Source organism: Sinocyclocheilus rhinocerous, unplaced genomic scaffold (genome assembly GCF_001515625.1).
Source record: "Sinocyclocheilus rhinocerous isolate Xijiao unplaced genomic scaffold, SAMN03320098_v1.1 scaffold638, whole genome shotgun sequence".
NCBI classification, from domain to species: Eukaryota; Metazoa; Chordata; class Actinopteri; order Cypriniformes; family Cyprinidae; genus Sinocyclocheilus; species Sinocyclocheilus rhinocerous.
In genome coordinates this window covers 437,474-455,421 of record NW_015664206.1, presented here as the reverse complement: position 1 = coordinate 455,421, position 17,948 = coordinate 437,474, and the positions used below count along the sequence as shown (strand labels likewise).

The 17,948-nt window shown below is 34.8% G+C and overlaps 1 protein-coding gene across 1 annotated transcript; it reads left to right on the top strand.

The window, feature by feature from the left end:
• Nucleotides 1-3,024: 3,024 nt before the first annotated feature.
• LOC107729989 (ras-related protein Rab-31) lies at nt 3,025-10,457 on the top strand. The gene is made up of 7 exons (XM_016540731.1): nt 3,025-3,219; nt 4,302-4,381; nt 4,922-5,003; nt 5,955-6,026; nt 6,557-6,663; nt 7,479-7,588; nt 9,697-10,457. Exons 1-7 carry the CDS (start codon nt 3,184-3,186, stop codon nt 9,792-9,794), a joined length of 585 nt encoding a protein of 194 aa, XP_016396217.1. The 5' UTR covers nt 3,025-3,183; the 3' UTR covers nt 9,795-10,457.
• The last annotated feature ends 7,491 nt before the right edge of the window (nt 10,458-17,948 follow it).

Genomic DNA, 17,948 nt, shown 5'->3' with positions numbered 1-17,948 from the left:
TTATAGAATTTTAAGTGCAAATTGTTCTTAATAGTCATTAAATTAATGTCACAATGCAAAAAAAAAAGTTTCATTTTCTTAATGCAAACATATTTTTCCTTTCGATTTTGGGTTAAAATACACAAACGCCCGTTTCCACGGAATAAAAAAAATGTGATTGAAACTTTTAATCTCACAATTTGTAGTTTTGACTAAAAAGAAGTCAGAATTGTGAGCTATAAATTCAGAATTCGGACTTTTCTGAGTTTACATCTAACAATTCTGACTTTTCTTGCAATATAATTTTTTCTCCGAATTTTGAGTTTACATTTTGCAATTCTGTTTTTTTTCTCCCCACCACAGAATAAAATAAAAAAAGGTAATTGTGACTTTTTAATCTCACGATTCAGACTTTGTTTCTTTCAGTTGCTAGTTTGTCTCGTAATTCTGAGGGGAATAAAGTCAGAATTATGAGATATAAACTCGAGTTTCAAGATAAGAAGTTGCAGTTACCTTTATTTATTCCATGGCGTAAACAGGCTTTCATAGAAATGTGACCTGTTTTCTTGAGATTCACCTAAATACTTCCAAGCATTTCAAGAAACTAAGCCATTAAATACTGAGCGCTAATAGGATGTTATGACACAACACTTAACTGCAACCTGTGTGAAAACTCCAAACCACAGGTGACATCCGTGCTCAAGTTACATTCAGTGCAAAATCATTTCAGACAAGCAGATTTACTTTATTGGTTATTATTAACAAATGCATTTTATTTATGCAGTTCAGCTCATAATTAAATCCCAAAGGAGAAATTACTTTGAGAAATATCCTGGATGTCTATTGCCAGTGCAGAAATAAGGTGATGAGAAATCATAGTGGGCTGCCAGCGCTCCTGTTGTGGGTCCAGGTCTAGAACCAAGATCAAACCGAGTGAAAATCAGTGAAAATGAAGTCGTGTGTTTCTGAAACCACTGTGCCATAGGTGACTGTGTGTAGGTGCACAGAGGAGTTACTTTGAAGATGCTCTGGGACATTGTAATACAGCTAAATTGTATTTTTACCTATTAAGATATTCAAAGGAGACGGTTTTGAACATTTATTATAATTGACAAGATTTAATAATCAATATATATAAACATCTAATCTGTAACTGCACTAAAACGTGCAGATCTGCACTTATAGAATGAGAATGAGTTGATTGCCGTTTGTGTAGAATTGGTATCATTTTTATTAGTTTCCGTACATTCACGTAATGCCACGTTATGTTTTTTCAAACAAATTTCGTGAAGCACAAGAATACTTTTGATCACTGATGAAGTTTGAGGGGTTATTATGGGTGGTTTTAATAAGTGTAGGTGATCAGAATCAAAGAAAAAAATATGTTGCATAAATAAAATGATGCTTATAATTGAAAGAAAAGCTCATTTTCTTTTTGCAAAATATATTATTTTTCATTTGATTTGGGGTGAAATATGAGGATTCAGTTTTTTTGAGATCCACCCAACTGATCCTGAAGTTTTGGCACAGTTGTTACAGATGTTCTGACACACTGATCCATAGTCATTTTGGAAACTTGCACTAGATTGTCACCAATTTTTCCTTTTTTACTACCAATATTCTGTCAGTTTCACTTTATTTTGTGATTATTATTTTTGTCTAAAGTGCTTGTTGAATGCTAGTGTACTACTGGATTATTGTATATTATTAATCTCTTTCAGATGTAGCACATTTCCACCCTCATTTTGCTTTTGGTTTGTTTTCTCACTTTCTTTCTTGTCATGCTATCAAGCAAGTTACATTTCAGAAGTACTGTATAATTCTAATCAAAGCTATTGACAGACTGATTGTCAACTATATCCTATGTATAAAAAAAAAAACTTAATGTCTCTCAGTTAGAACATAACTCAAAGAGATACATACCCGCTCATCTACTTTTGGAAATGATAGTTTTTCATATTATAAACAAAGCTTTTGTAGCTCATGATCATTGCGAACAGAATGCTGCCATCTAAAATAAAATGATAGGTTGGACTTAATTCAAGTTTGAGGATTTTTCATTGCAATAAAGAATATGAAGGATCCTGCGATGATCATGCTGGATGCCCTCAGTGCCTGCTGTGATTAGTGTTACCACAGTTATGGACAGACGGAGGTATGTGGTCTAATTTAACACAAGAAGTTACCAGGCAGAGAAAACCACTGGATACAAAGTCCAGAGCTTGAAATCTAAAGTCTGAAGTTTTATTGATGATGGTAATGAATATAAGTGCAGTAAAATATTAAAGTAAATGTTTATTATATTATTATTGCATTTTACATATTACTAAAGGTTGCCCTCTTTGTAAAATAAAATCTAAAATATAGAAGTATACAAATACAAAAAAATACACACACACACATATATATATATATATATTGGCTTATTTTGTTTACTGTGTGGAGACTGATATTCTGATATCGCGTTTGGTCTCATTCTGTATCGCGTATCTTGTCAGTGTCTGCGCTTGCTTGGCCATTTGTTGTGGAGAAATATATATATATATATATATATACGTATTTATGTATTTACATAAACTATGCAATAAAACATACAGTTAAAATTGTGTGTATATATATCAAGTTAGTATATGTATATGTACTAGTAGTATAGATATGTACATATACACACACTAATTCTCTTGCCTGTTTATGATTCAATTTTCACTCAGAACTTTAATTCCTTGCTTTTGTCTTTTATATCTACTTGTTTAACTTTATGGTTTATTGCATAGCTCATGTGAATAAATTATAAATGCATTACAAAATGCTTTATATTTTTTATTTTAGTCTATACATATTTGTATTTTTACTTAATTGAACGATTAGAAGACAAATAAACCATATGCAAATAATAATAATAATAATGGGTTACATTTATTCGGCTCACTCAATTTTATCATTATTATTGGAATTAGAATTAGTATTGTAGTTATATTATTATTTGAACAACTCTCACTTTGAGGCGTGGTTTATGTCATCACGTGATGTGAGTGACAGCTCGGCCGAAATTCTCCGGTCGGTTTCCGTTAGATTTGAGAAAGAGATGGTCAGAGATTGTGTTTTACAGATGAGCTGTCCGCTGTGACCGTGATGGACGAGAGTCGACAAAACAAGACCGGGGACTGTTAGAATAATGCTTCAGCTGCCTTAACGTGCTTTATAATGGCCATCAGGGAACTGAAAGTTTGTCTGCTCGGGGTGAGTGTTGAGATTCCTACGTCTGCGGCTTCATTCGCTTCAGGAGCCGTCGACATAAACGCACTGACTGGAACTCTGATCATTTCGGATTCCTTTTCTCATAATCAACACGTAGAGATGTTTTGCCGTTACGAAGTTGCTCTTTCAGTCATGTGAAGCATCGTGATTTGTTAACACAAATAACTTGGGGTATTTTATGAGAGAGTTGGAGCTAAAGCTGGACGTGTTTTCGCTTAAATTCATTCTTTAGGAATGTTTGCGGCCATGACGTCACCGCCGGCTGGATATTGGCTGTGTTCAAAATGGAATTCTTGCGCCCTGCGCACTTCATATTGCGCAGTATATACTGCGTGCTGCATATAAAAAATAAAAAATAAACAATGTAAAACAGAAACCATTGGCTATGAACTGAAGAGCTACCATACCACTCTGACTGTGTCTGCACTATGTAACACTGTGTGCACAGTATTTAGATTTTTAGCACCAACTGTGATTTAAAGGTCTTTATGACTTATTAATTGAAATTAATCTATGGTTAAGACATTTGATGCAAAATTAGATTTAAAATGCATTCTGAGGTGATAACCAATGTGATGAGTCCAATTGACAACAATGCAGCATACAAAAGTTGGTTTTCAGACGTTAGTCTTTGCAACTTCAGGGATCTTATCTATGCACAATCAGCTTGTAACACTCCAAAGAGAAAGGAAAACTTGAAATCGCATCATATGACCCCTTTAAAACACTTATTCACTTAGAAACTGAAGGTCAGGTTAAGTGCATTGTGGGACATAGTATTCTGTGCAGTATGCTGTAGTCATATACTGTGTGTTATAGCAAAAGTATATCATCCACACAGAAACTTATATTCCATACAGTGTACAATGTGCATACTTCAGAAATCACATACTGCCGAAAAAAAACAAAACATGAAATCTCAAATTCGTAATGTCCACATCATCTGATCTGGCTCTATAATAATCTGAAGTCATGTCAGGCAACAAAAGACATTTAAACATTGATATATCATATATTTGATATTTCGTGATGTTTCAGTGCTTTTGTTTTTCTCATAATCACAGGACACAGGTGTGGGCAAATCAAGTATTGTGTGTCGATTCGTTCAAGATCACTTTGACCACAACATCAGTCCAACGATAGGGTAGGTGCATCTGTTTACTAAACGCTTGATTTACACATAACTGAGGTGAAGAAATCACATCCGTCAGCTCATGTGGAGGAGGAAGAACGTGTGTCTAAATATTCACTCATGAGTCAAACCAACGGTTCAGAACAGCTGATTCAGAATCAGTTCAGTTGTTTCCTCTCAGTTTTGTTTACATCAGCACATGCTGATTTCTCTCGGTTGGGCTACTCATTACACTTGGAGAAGAGAATATTTTTAGCCCTTTGTTTTACACAGTTTGCACTAAAACAGAAACTGTTGCAAAATATTGCCTGTTTTCTTTTTTCTTTTCTTTTTTTCATATTTTGGTCATGGTTACTGTGATGTAATTTCCTCCTTGAATGATGACTGTATTACACATCTATTTTAAATAGTGTATAAATGTATACTATTTAAAAAATAAAAATAGTATTTTAATATATATGAATGTATATGAATATTATTAAATTATGAATTATTTTACAAATGTATTATTATCAAACCATATGTTTATCATGATAATATCTGTTTTTTCAGTGCATCTTTTTTAACTAAGACCGTCCCCTGTGGAAATGAACTTCACAAGTTTCTGATCTGGGACACCGCAGGGCAGGAACGGGTGAGAAAGTTTATTTTGTTTTATTTATTTAGAAATTGGGGTTTAGGTGTATGAATGTGTAATTAAAAGTTTCTGTCAAACTTTTATTCATTTGTGTGTTTGTTCATTTTTATTTCACCCGCCGAGACATAATAAATGTGTGTTTATTTGAAGATCTCTGAGCAGATTCGTGCATCCATTTCTATCTCATGCAACCTGAACATAGTTTGTAAGCTTAAAAACACAACCCATCGCACGATTTCATAGCATTCAGCTTCTGTTTTCCATCCACACATACACACACATGTTTAACGTGTTTGGATTCCTGTCAGTGTTTCTGTGCCCTTTAATTCCCAACAATAGTTCACTCAAAAAGGAAAATTCTGTCATTTACAATTGGAAACATCTTGAGAGTGAGTAAATGATGACAGAAGTTTATTTTTGGATGAACTCTCCCTTTAACACAAGATTAAAGGATGCAAGACCATTTGACATCACAGTTATTGTTTAGAGAAATCACATTTCATTTCCAACACGCACACACAGAGTTCAGAGTTCCCTGTATGTGTGACTCATTGGGTGTGGTGGAAATGTGTGTGTGAGTTTGAGAAGTGCTGGCGCGACTTTGTGCTCACGTCTGTATGTTCAATATTAGTGTCTGTTCAGATTGCTCGGAAAATATGCGTCTCATTTTGAACTTGACGTCATACATCTGCATCTGTCTGAACCAAAACCACCACAAGGCATCCTAATATGCTTCATTAAAACATTAATGCTACAGTAACTACATTTTTTTTTTTTTAAGAAAATATGAGTGGTGTTTTCCTGTGCAAAACTTGTCAGAAGTCACTAACCCCATGTAAGAGCAATAATAATAGAGATGCTTCACTTATTTAAAATATAATCATCAGAATGAACATTTTTAATCTTTAAAAGCTCCAAACATTGACAGTGTATGTTATTTTTCTGCAGTTTCATTCGTTGGCTCCCATGTATTACAGGGGCTCTGCAGCGGCCGTCATTGTTTATGACATCACAAAACTCGTAAGTTGCATTATAGTATGTTTGTGCAATTCATTTTCAAGTTGTTTCTATTTAAAAGGCATGTTTAACAAAACACTGAAATGTGCCATTATGATTGACTCATTGTTTAGAATTGTGGGAGAAATCAAGAATTTTTTAAAGAGAAATCACAAATGAGATCTTGTTTATATTTCAGTTGTTTCTCAGACAGCAATGAGATCAAATGGAGATTTAACTGTTACTGAAAAAGACCCCCGTGATTTCACATCAGTGTCTCAAACTGTGCTCAGATTTTCCAAAGCAAACCTCAGAGATCCCAATATGAACATTTCTCTTCAAATTTATCCGTGATCAAATGATCTGAGCGGCTACCCTCAATTTTATAGCACTGTGCTCTTACTTGATGACAACTATTGATTCGTTGGTGTCTATTTCATTTTAGCTCCTGAGGAATTTCAGGAGAAGCAAAGTTGATACTTAAATGAAATGTATGGAAGAGCAAACTCTTATTTGAAGCTCCATGTGTTTTGTGATGTGTCTGGTTTCTGCAGGATTCTTTCCAGATGTTAAAGAAGTGGGTGAAGGAGCTGAAGGAACATGGGCCGGAGGATATAGTCGTGGCCATAGCAGGAAATAAAACCGATCTGGGCGATATCAGGTTAATAAAACCCTCTTCCTCTTTCTGAAAATGTATTATATTCCCTTAGGTTTCTTTCCAAAACCTGCAGATTTTCTTAAGTAGAATATCTCTTTGGATTTGAGACTTTAGTCTTTGCAACTTTACAGATCTTCTTTATGCACCAAGAGCTTGTAACACTCCAAAGAGAAAGGAAAACTTGAAATCGCATCATATGACCCCTTTAAGACTGGTTTTGTGCTCCAGGGTCACATTTCTTATGTCTTATGTGATCATTTCAACATGAAATCAAAATTGCACTTTAAGAGCAGATCAAATTCATCAAAATGTTCATAACTAATGTTCATAACTTCATAAATAAATAAAATGTAAATGTCTTCAATTCCTAAAGTATAAAATTAAGTCCTGCTTGATGTTTTCCTGATTAAATATCCTGTTTAGCCTTACATTGTGGAAGTAAGGTGGTTTGCGATTGCTGTTTCACTTCAGTTGTGATTATTAGATTATTATTTCAGTTCTGAGAAACTCAGACTCACAACATCTCAATGGCCGCAAACTGCACCTTCAATGATAGTTTTGCTGAGACTGTGTCTCTGTTCCATTTAGAAATTTTTAATCATGCTTAATCACTTTTCCCTCGTAATTTTCCCAGCTGTCTATCTTTGTGTCTGTATAATTACTTGACATTTGCAGGCAGTCCAGTGCTCATTTACCACAAACCCCTCTGATGTTTGTTTCGGTCCTGTCCTCGGTTGATCACGTTCCTCAGACTAAACACTCAGTGATGTCTGTGAGTGAGCTGATTGTTTACTCATATTCAGTGGGTTTTTTTCTAGGGAAGTTCCAACTAAAGAGGCGAAAGATTTCGCAGAGTCCATTGCAGCCATATTTATGGAGACCAGTGCCAGAAATGCAGTAAACATAGAGGAGTTGTTTCAGAAAATCAGTAAGTATCACAAGTGTCCACGCCACATCTGGCCCACCGTAGCAAACGCGAACATTACAGCTTATAGTGCTTGCTAGTGTTTTTGTTTGTTACTGTAGCATCTCCTTCATTATTCACTTTCATTTTCCAGCAATTTGACGAAGCATTCTCGAGTCAATATGGAAGCTTATTTCTCACAAATTAAAAGTTTACATCTCGCGGTTCTTTTTTCCCTGGATTTTTAAACACCTGACCTGACCACATGCAGAATTCTGAGGAAAAGGTTAGAATTGTGAGAGATAAACTTGAATTTCTGATGAAAAAGGTCAGAATTTTGAGAGAAAAAGTCACAATTATTTTTGTATTTTTATTTTGTGGCTTTACAGGGTGTGCTTTACAGTGATTTTACCAGGGTAAAGAGGTTGTTACTGTGAAGCAGGAACCATTTTAATTGTGATAAAACTAACTTAAATTCATGTTTTTTTTATAATATGGTGGGAATGGCAATTTACATATAAAACACATTCATGCTCAATAACTGCACTACTATAGTATTAAAAACAGCGTGACCCTCTAACACTAGCGTACTCTATTCTTTTTCAATTCTGTCTACTTGCTTTCTTTTTATTTATTTAAAAAAAAAAATAATAATAATAATAACTTGACCCTCTAATACTAGCTCTCTCTGTTCAATTTCTATTCTATCTATTTTTTTCTTATTATTTATTTATTTATTTTTTTAAACTTGACCCTCTAACACTAGCGTTCTCTATTCTTTTTCAATTCTGTCTACTTGCTTTCTTTTTATTTATTTTAAAGAAAAAATACAAAAAAATATATATAATAACTTGACCCTCTAATACTAGCTCTCTCTGTTCAATTTCTATTCTATCTATTTTTATTCTTCTTATTTATTTATTTTTTTTAATCTTGACCCTTTAACACTAGCGTTCTCTATTCTTTTTCTATTCTGTCTACTTGCTTTCTTTTTATTTCTTTAAAAAAATAATAAATAATAACTTGACCATCTAATACTAGTTCTCTCTGTTCGATTTCTATTCTATCTATTTGTATTCTTATTATTTATTATAAAAAAAAAACTTGACCCTCTAACAGTAGCGTTCTCTATACGTTTTCAATTCTGTCTACTTTCTTTCTTTTTATTTCTTTAAAAAAAAATACGAAGAATAATAAATAATAACTTGACCCTCTAATACTAGCTCTCTCTGTTCGATTTCTATTCTTATTATTTAAAAATAAATAAATAATAAAACACACACACACACACACACCTTGCTATGTGTACTGCTTTAGACTAACCGGGACTTGTCAGAGCACTTAGATATTACTGCTGTTTTGTTGATTTGATTGCTTCTATTATCCTCAGTTGTAAGTTGTTTTGGATAAAAGCATCTTCTAAATGCTTAAATGTAAAGGTAATGTAAATGTAGTAAGATTTAGTCCTGTAGTTGGTATGATTTTTTTTCTTTTTAAGTACATTAATATTTGTATTCAGCAAGATGCATTAATTTGATCAAAAGTGACAATAAAGACATTTATAATGTTCCAAAATATTTCTATTTAAAAAAAAAAAAATGCTGTTCTTTTAAACTCTCTGTAAAAAATTTAATAAGAAATGTTTCGAATGATTTCTGAAGGATCATGTGGCACTAAAAAATGGAGTAATGATGCTGAAAATTCAGCTTTGCATCACAGCAAAAAATACATTCTGCAATATATTCAAATAGGAAACGGTTCTTTTCAATTGCAATAATATTTCACAATATTGCTGTTTTATAGAATTTTTGATCAAATAAATGTAGCCTCATTGAGCATAAGAAAAAACTCTTACTGACCCCAAACTTTTGCTCGGTAGTGTAGTGTAAATGGAATTCCTTTAGTGGAGCATTTTATTCTAGTAATCAGTGATGATGACACGGAGCTGACTTTAACATGTGTCATTTTCATCTCCTCTGTGTCACATTTGACATCAGTGTGTAGTGAAAAGATGCATTTAATTACATCAACACACTTGTATTTCATTGTATATTATCTAGTGCAATAACATGCACACACAGTGTTTTCTACCTGGTTGTGGCATAATTGTTCATGTTCTCATATCTGTGTAGGTCGACAGATCCCTCCGCTGGAGAACACGGACGCTGACAGCCACGAGTCCTTTAAACTGACACGACAGCCTCCTCCCTCCAGCAAACGCTGCTGTTAGACATCCATCCGCAAGTCACTACAAGCACCCTACAGCGTGATCTCCTGTGGTATCTGACCCATGTGATACATAGATTAGGATCACAATACACACAAATCAATGCGTTTTAATGTAGGAGTCTATTAACCAGATGTGGATACGGTCACATGACTGACAGACATATATATTACAGTAGGAAACTCAGCCATTCTTCAGCTGAACTATTTTGTATCAAGTCAGATTGTTTTCTGAATACTGCAGTGATGCTGAGCAATGTGAGTTATCACAACTTGGAATAATTTTCATATCAAGTCTTTTTAAAAGCAGTATTGTGACAAATAGAAATGTTAGTAGTTAGCACAATGTTTACACAATAAGTGCCTTGGAAATGCCATTTCTATGTCTGACATTGCCGTTTTGATACATAAAAACAATAGTTTTAATAGGGTATTTCTAATCTGGCTTTATTTGACCACTTACAATGACATAGGAAATGAAGAATCCTACAGTGGGTATAGAAAAGAATCACCCTCTTTAAAATAATCACATTTTGTTGCTTTGCAGCCTGAAATGAAGACGGACACAGTTTTTGTTTTAATCAGCTGTATTTACTTTTATTCGTATTTACAACTTATAACATCCAAGTGAAAGATATAACACCAATATGTCAGAAAAAAAATAATAGCATAAAAAAACAGAATCACTGAGTTGGAAAAAGGATCACACCCCCCTCCTAAAAATGACTTGTAAACTCAATCAGGTGTAGCTTCTCGATCACCTTCTCAATAGCACACAAAGCCATTTGACTCTCAACTGTGATCAGCTGTGCTTATTTTGATTCTAGAATATTTACCTTTATTAAATGAAAATATGAGGGAATCAGCCACCAGGGGGCACAATTGGCTTTAAAGTGAACACAAGTTTTGTTAGTTCTTCTGCAAACCTGTGCTTACCTGTTGTTGTCAGTGTTGAAAAGTCTCAACTGTTCATATTTTTTTCCCACTAAATGTCTTAGGTTTGGGGTTTTTCAATTGATTTTGTAACTGAGAAAATTCTGTTCATCTGTTAAACAGGTACACTTGTTATCTGATCACTAAATTTGTAGGAAAACAAACCATTACTAGGTTAATTTCCCCAAAAAGTTTAAACACTGTGATTCTGTGGCACTTGTTGAAGCATTTGTTCATGTTTGCTTACTTTCTCTCAGCCAGTGGCGTGAGTTTGGGACAGGTATCAAATCGTGCCGATGGTTGGGTCATTATTTTTGCAATTCCATTTGGTGACACTAGTGCTTCAGAAATTACACACTTCACCTTTAAGGCTAAAAGCATAAAAGCAGGGTAATTGTGAGCTCTTACATAACCAGCCTACCTCGGTGTGGTCATGAGTGGATTGATTGCCTGTCCTGTATAGTAGTTTTTCAATTTTGTAATCAGAATTATCTTTTCTGTCAGTCACAGCTGGCAAAATCACACATGTATCACATGCAGCGCTGGTTCTCCTAACAGTTTTGTTTTTTTGTTTGTAAATCACCACAGTCATTACTGATCAAGCACCACATGCAATGTAACAATTTTTAGTATATCAATATAATTATAGCTCTTTTCTAAGTTAAAAAGTCTAAAAGTTAGTGTGAATTCACGTAGATGCCTTAACTAGCAAATTCAGTCTGAATCATAACAGGGCTAGGTGAGATCTGGTGACTGATGTGATGACATTTTCAATTAAACTTAATGTTTCCCTTATGTGATGTTGTGACAATGGTATCAATTGTGTCCAATTTCTTTTTTTCTTCTTCAAGCGAACTACGGGTCTAAACTTTTCAGCACTGTTACTATATCTCAGCAGCAGTCTTTCCAGAACAAAATATCTGATTCAGTTAAGTGTTTTTTTTTCTGTGTGGTGTTTGGAACTGGTACCATTTGAACATTTTAATAGTGTTGACAACCATGTTGACTGTGGATGCTTGTTAAAAACATGAACCAGCATTTGCAACACATTCAGCTTAACCTGTCAGTCAAAAGTTTGGACACACTTGACTGAACTGATATTTTGCAGGATCCTAAAACCTTTAAAGTTTGTTTTGCAGACATAGACAATGTATGCATCTATGTATTTACACTACCATTCAAAATTTGGTGTCTATAAGATTTTTTTTTTGAAAGATTTTTTTGAAAGCTCATCAAGGCTGCATTTATTTCGTCAATAGTACATTAAAACTGGTCATATTGTGAAACATTATTACAATTTAAAATAACTGTTTTCTATTGTAATATATTTAAAAATGTAATTTATTCCTGGGATGCAAAGCTGATCACTGCTGCACTGACAACACAGAACTCTACTTCATTTTTTGCACCTTGCTATATGGTTGCTAGAGTGTTTTGAGTAGTTGCTAGGTGGTTGACCTAGTCTGAGTCCAAACCTCAGAAAAGTAATTGCACACCTCAACAAGCTGTACAATTTGAGGTATTATGTTTTTAGCACAAACTGTGTGGCACAAAACAAACAAGCAACAGGAAAGATATTAGGCTTAGTAAGGGCCACTAATTAAGACTCATCTTTTACCATCTTGTTTGTCACATCACAGTAGAAGACAAGTATTTTCTTACACACTCTTATAAATAAAGCTTCTTTATTGGCCTTAAGGGTTCCATGAAGAAGCTTTAATATCCATGGAATTTTTCCATTCTATCTCTATAGTGGAAAAGGTTCTTTAGATTATTAATGTTATGCACAAAATTTTTTTTAAGACTTGTTCACTGAAAGGTTTGGTATCTAAATCACACCAATGGAGTACCTCAGGGTTCGGTGCTAGGTCCTCTTCTCTTTACCATTTCCACACGCATCACTGGGTCCCAGGCACATTCATTTTTATGTATCACTGCTGCACTGACAACATAAAGCTTTATTTTTTTAGCACCTTGCCATATGGTTGCTAGTGTGTTTTGAGTGGTTGCTAGGTGGTTGCTTACCCACCCAATTAAGTCAGTCTATCAAAGTATTTTCTTATACACGCTTATAAATAAAGGTTCTTTATTGGCATCTATGGTTCCATGAAGAAGCTTTAACAACCATGAATTCTTTACATTCCACCTTTATACTTGGAAACGTTCTTTAGATTATTAAAATATTCTGCACAAAAATAGTTATTTTAAGAACTGTTCACTGAATGGTTCTTTGAGGAACTCAGAATGGTCCGTCTATGATATCACTGTGAGAAACGCCTTTTGGAATCTTTATTTTTAAGAGTTTGCTTCAAGTTTCATTCATTTTTATTCTGATATTCTGTGCAGTGATATTGTGTTTGCGACATCTGCTAGGTCAGAGCTGTGTCAAGCACAATTTGATCAGATATTCAAGTATTGTTTTGATTAGGAACCTTTGGAAAACCCTTGAAAAGAAAGGAAATGGAACAATGTCTCGCACTCGTCTTGCTTCCTATTGCTTCTGCAGGAAAATAAAGGCTTTTGTTCTGTGCAGATTACACCTTAAGCTCAGATAACTCTCTGGCTGACCCCGCAGACCCTCTTTTATCTCAGGTAAAACAGCTGTAATACCTGAGTGACCTTTGTGACACAGGTGTTCTTGGCCGGTGGGTGTTTGTGACAGGTTGACGTTGGGGTTTATTACGCTCATCTCCACGCTTCTTGAGTTTAACAGATACGCGTGCGGACGCCCACTGCTTGCCTGGACTTTCTCGCTGATGAGACAAGTGGGCGATTCAAGAGAGAGGAGCGGAACAAAATAACTTGTGGCCAAATGTCAGTAAATCCTGTAGCCCGCATCACCATGGGAACGAGCTGGGAAGAGACAGCAACAGCGGTGGCAGGGGACCGGGAAGCAGGTTTTCACTGCGGCTTCCTAAGATGATCTTTTTATTCTTTCACGGAGGTTCAGATGTTAATGTCATCTGTGCTTTGACTCTTTTTCTACCTCACACAGGGGCTGGAAAATGGCTCCATTTTAGTCAGAAAATGGCTCAGTTTTAGTGTAGAATCTCACTGAATGAGTGTAATTGTGAGTCTGCACATCGGCGTGAATGGATGTTAAAATAGCATTGTGTGCCACATGGCAGTAACAATTTAATTTCTGTCATTGTAGGCACGTGCTGTAGATGTATGTGGAAGCAGAGGTTTTTCGTCTCCTCCTCCTGATCCCAGAGTGGTTCAGTAAGTGTGAGAATGACCTAACTAAAATCATTAGACCTGTTGTTTACACTGCTTGTTAAAATATCATATCAAAATATGTTTGGTGGCTCCTGCACTTGTTAAAATAAAGGTTCCCAAATGGGAGAGCAAATTCCTGTGATGCCTCCTGTAATCCAGTTGTCCGCGATTTTCTTGAACACCGAATTTGAAAGGTATAAGCACTAATATTCCTGTTATGTTCTGCTGTAATTTCGATAAAGCTGCTTGATTTCAAACTTTATTTACAGAAATTGGGAGTGTCAGTATATATTAAATTAACTAAAGCTATTTTTGTGATCCTAGAATTTTCAAAAACTGTATATTCTTTAATAAAACAATAGTTCATAATAATAACTATTATTAATGCAATAAAATGGGTGTTTATATATTTCATTTTTTATATTAGATTTTTAGCATTAGCTAACATGAACAAACTGAGTAATATATATTTTACAGCATTTATTAATTTTATTTATTTTTATATTTTAACTAAGTTAGATTATTGTAATATAACTAAAAATGTATATGTATATGCGGTTTAAGGTTCAAAAAACATAATTTTTCACATACTGTACGGAGAAATGACGAACAACAAGCGCTACTGTGGCAAATTCTTTAAATATAAAAAACGAATAGACAGACGTCAGAACAGCCGGCATTGTAGTCTACTCTTCCAGGATCAGGAAACAGTCCTCCATAAAATGTGCTGCACACAAATGAATATTTGGGGTTGTTTGTTCTGGAACAGTGTTGTAAATACAACTTAACCACTGATTTCTAGTCGTGTCCTCTTTTGGAAGACCAAACAAAGTAGTTTCGCTTTCACAACGAAACACAGCGTCACACACCGCGGCCTTGAGTGAGCGGCGGCCGGCGGATTAACAATCTTAATTTTACTATTTACTAACACACTTTAAAAATCAAAAGTTCTGTTTGTTAACATAATGCACTGTCAACTAACATAAACAACAAACGATTGTTTAATTTATGTCATTATTTAAAAAATGTTTTTTGTCCATTCACTGAAAGGTTCAATGCTGTTCAGAAAGGAAGTCATACAGGTTTAGAGTGAGTAAATGATGACAGAATTTTCATTTTTGGCTGAACTAAGCCTTTAAATGTTGTTTTTTCTACAGTGATATCATTGCAAAGTGGCTGCAAAAAAACTCAAACTCTTGATGCACAAAAAAGTGTAAAAACTTAATGATGTGTCCATATTTGGATGTTTCTGAATTGGTCTGAAGCCATTACCCTCTCTGTGATGATAGACTTTAGATCTGTAAACACTATCATCAGTGCTGAATGGGCCGCAGTTGGACACCAGCTTTTGTTATGCCACAGTTAAAGTGGATGACATTATCTCAGATGTGCATAATACTTTCTGCAGATAAAAGTACAGTCTATAATTAATATCTAAACCCCCTCATTGTTTCGTAGAGAGATACTGTGGGCAAAACCACCAACCGGATTTTGCAAGATCATCTGTGCATTTGTATGCACATGATGAAGACTTTTTAGATGATGGATTAGAAATAAAAGCATACTTGCGTGACAGTAGCTCAGCCCATGATGCATCCTGGGAAATCAGAGTGAATGTGATCATTGTGGTACATTCATAGCCATAATGCTCCTCACCTCTCCAGGCAATTAGTTAATTGCATTTTAATGTTATGCCCAGACAGCAGATGAGAGACAGAAAGAGAGAGAGATGGAGGAAGGCTAATAAAACAGCGTATACCTGGGGATGCGGTGTTGAACACAAGTTGTGTTTTGCGTTAAAAAGGAGAAACACACATTTCTCCACTCCAGATAATTTAAATAGATGCATGCATTAATTGCTCACATGGTTCTGAATTTCATTTACTGCGGTTTTGGTTGTGTTGTAGTGATTTTGGTGAACAATTAAAGGAATAGTTCACACAAAAATGAAAATTTACTCACCATCAGGCCATCCAAGATGTAGGTGTATTTGTTTCTTCATCAGACAGATTTGGAGAAATGTAGCATTGCATCACTTGCACACCAATGGATGCTCTGCAGTGAATGGGTGCCGTCAGAATGAGAGTCCAAACAGCTGATAAAAACATCACAATAATCCACAAGTAATCCACACCACTCCAGTCCATCAAGTAAGGTCTTGTGAAGTGAAAAGCTTTGTGTTTGTTAGAAACAAATTCATTATTAAGGTGTTTTAACTGTAAATAGTCATTTCTGGCCATATTGCAAGTCCATAATCCATAATAATGCTTTCTCCAGTGAAAAAAAAGTCCATCTTCTGTTCTTTCACATCAAAATCCACCCACATCTTTATTTAGAACTGTTTTAGACTGTTTTAGCTTGTAAACTGTGCTTGATCTGTGTGTATTTCTCTCCTGATTCACACAGTATAAGTGGAGAGAGCAATATTATGGATAAGAGGACTCCTATTTTATCTGGAAGCAACGGTTTTAAGTTTAAAAATGTCTTAATGATGAATTTGTTTATTACAGACATGCAACTTTTGGCTTCACAAGATGGTATTTGATTGGAGTCGTGTGGATTATTGTGATGTTTTTATCAGCTGTTTGGACTCTCATTCTGACGGCACCCATTCACTGCAGAGGATCCACTGGTGAGCAAGTGATGGAATGCTACATTTCTCCAAATCTGTTCCCATGAAGAAACAAACTTAAAATATTATATTCATTTTGGATCAACTATTCCTGTATAGGCCTCTATTATTTCAGTTGTGGAGGTTTTTTTGATAAAGGGAAGATTTTGGCTAAAATGTATGTATTTAGTTGAGTCAGTTAAAGCTCCTCTTTGTGTTTACAATTAAATACATGTTGCATGAATTACATTTTGTGTTTCAGTGGAAGCTGTATATTTCACTGTTTGTTAAAGATATTCACACGATCATCTATACAAATTTGTGACCTAAAATAATGCAGGATTTTAAATTTGTCATAATGTGCCTTTGCTTCTTTCTTGACATGTGAGCTGGCTGTTCTTTTGCGTGCACAGACCTAAAACAGCTATATTTAAATCTGGAGAACTGGATGTCTACTGTGACTTTTACATGCATTTTCTCAAATTAGGTGACTTTTGGAAAAGTTTTCTGCTTTTGCATGAACAATATGGATGTGCGTTTCCATAGTCCTCTCTCCAAGTTTCCAGGGAAACAGACGGGCAGATCAGAGAACAGCAAATCAAACACAATTATACATCATCTTGGAGCACTATTTCATTCAAAATGCTTCTCTCTAACTGGCCAGCTTTAAGATTCTACCAGTTGTGAATAATATACAAAAAAAGGTTTAATTGATTAGGCGTTTTGAACCCTGCCCATGGCAGCCCGCTCATATTATCCATGCTTCATGATTTTCCTGATTGAGAGAAGTGGTTTTCCTGCATGAGAAATGACACACTGCCCATTTTTGATTATGTTCAGAATGGCATACTGCAATACCACTCATGCTATTTTCTGCTGTATCATGCATACTATGCTGTGAAGTATGCAGTGTCTTTGCTAGAACTGATCTGTGCATATTTCTGTCCTAATTCTTTTTCACTGGAAAAAATCTATTTTATGGATAGACGACTCGTATTTTAGCTGTAAACAATGCTTTGAAATTAAAAATGTCTTGATGGATTTGTTTCTTACAAACATGCAGCTTTTCTCTTCACAAGACATTAACTGATGGACTGGAGTGGTGTGGATTACTTGTGGATTATTGTGATGTTTTTAGCAGCTGATTGAACTCTCATTCTGACGGATGTACGATACATTTCTCCAAATCTGTTCCAATGAAGAAACAAACTCATCTACATCTTGGATGGCCTGAAGATAAGTACATTTACAGCAAATTTTCATTTTTTTTGTGTGAACTATTCCTTTAACACAGCCAGTATTCACAGACTATTTTTAAGTTCTATGCAATGCAGTGCAGTATTCCATTCCAAATATAACAAATATTTGCTATTTTTAAATAGTATGCGTAATCTA

Coding starts and splice junctions, on each gene's coding strand:
- LOC107729989 (XM_016540731.1), top strand. CDS start 3,184: ATGGCCATCAGGGAACTGAAAGTTTGTCTGCTCGGG. Junction 3,220..4,301: donor TGAAAGTTTGTCTGCTCGGG/GTGAGTGTTGAG, acceptor TCATAATCACAG/GACACAGGTGTGGGCAAATC. Junction 6,027..6,556: donor TTTATGACATCACAAAACTC/GTAAGTTGCATT, acceptor TGGTTTCTGCAG/GATTCTTTCCAGATGTTAAA.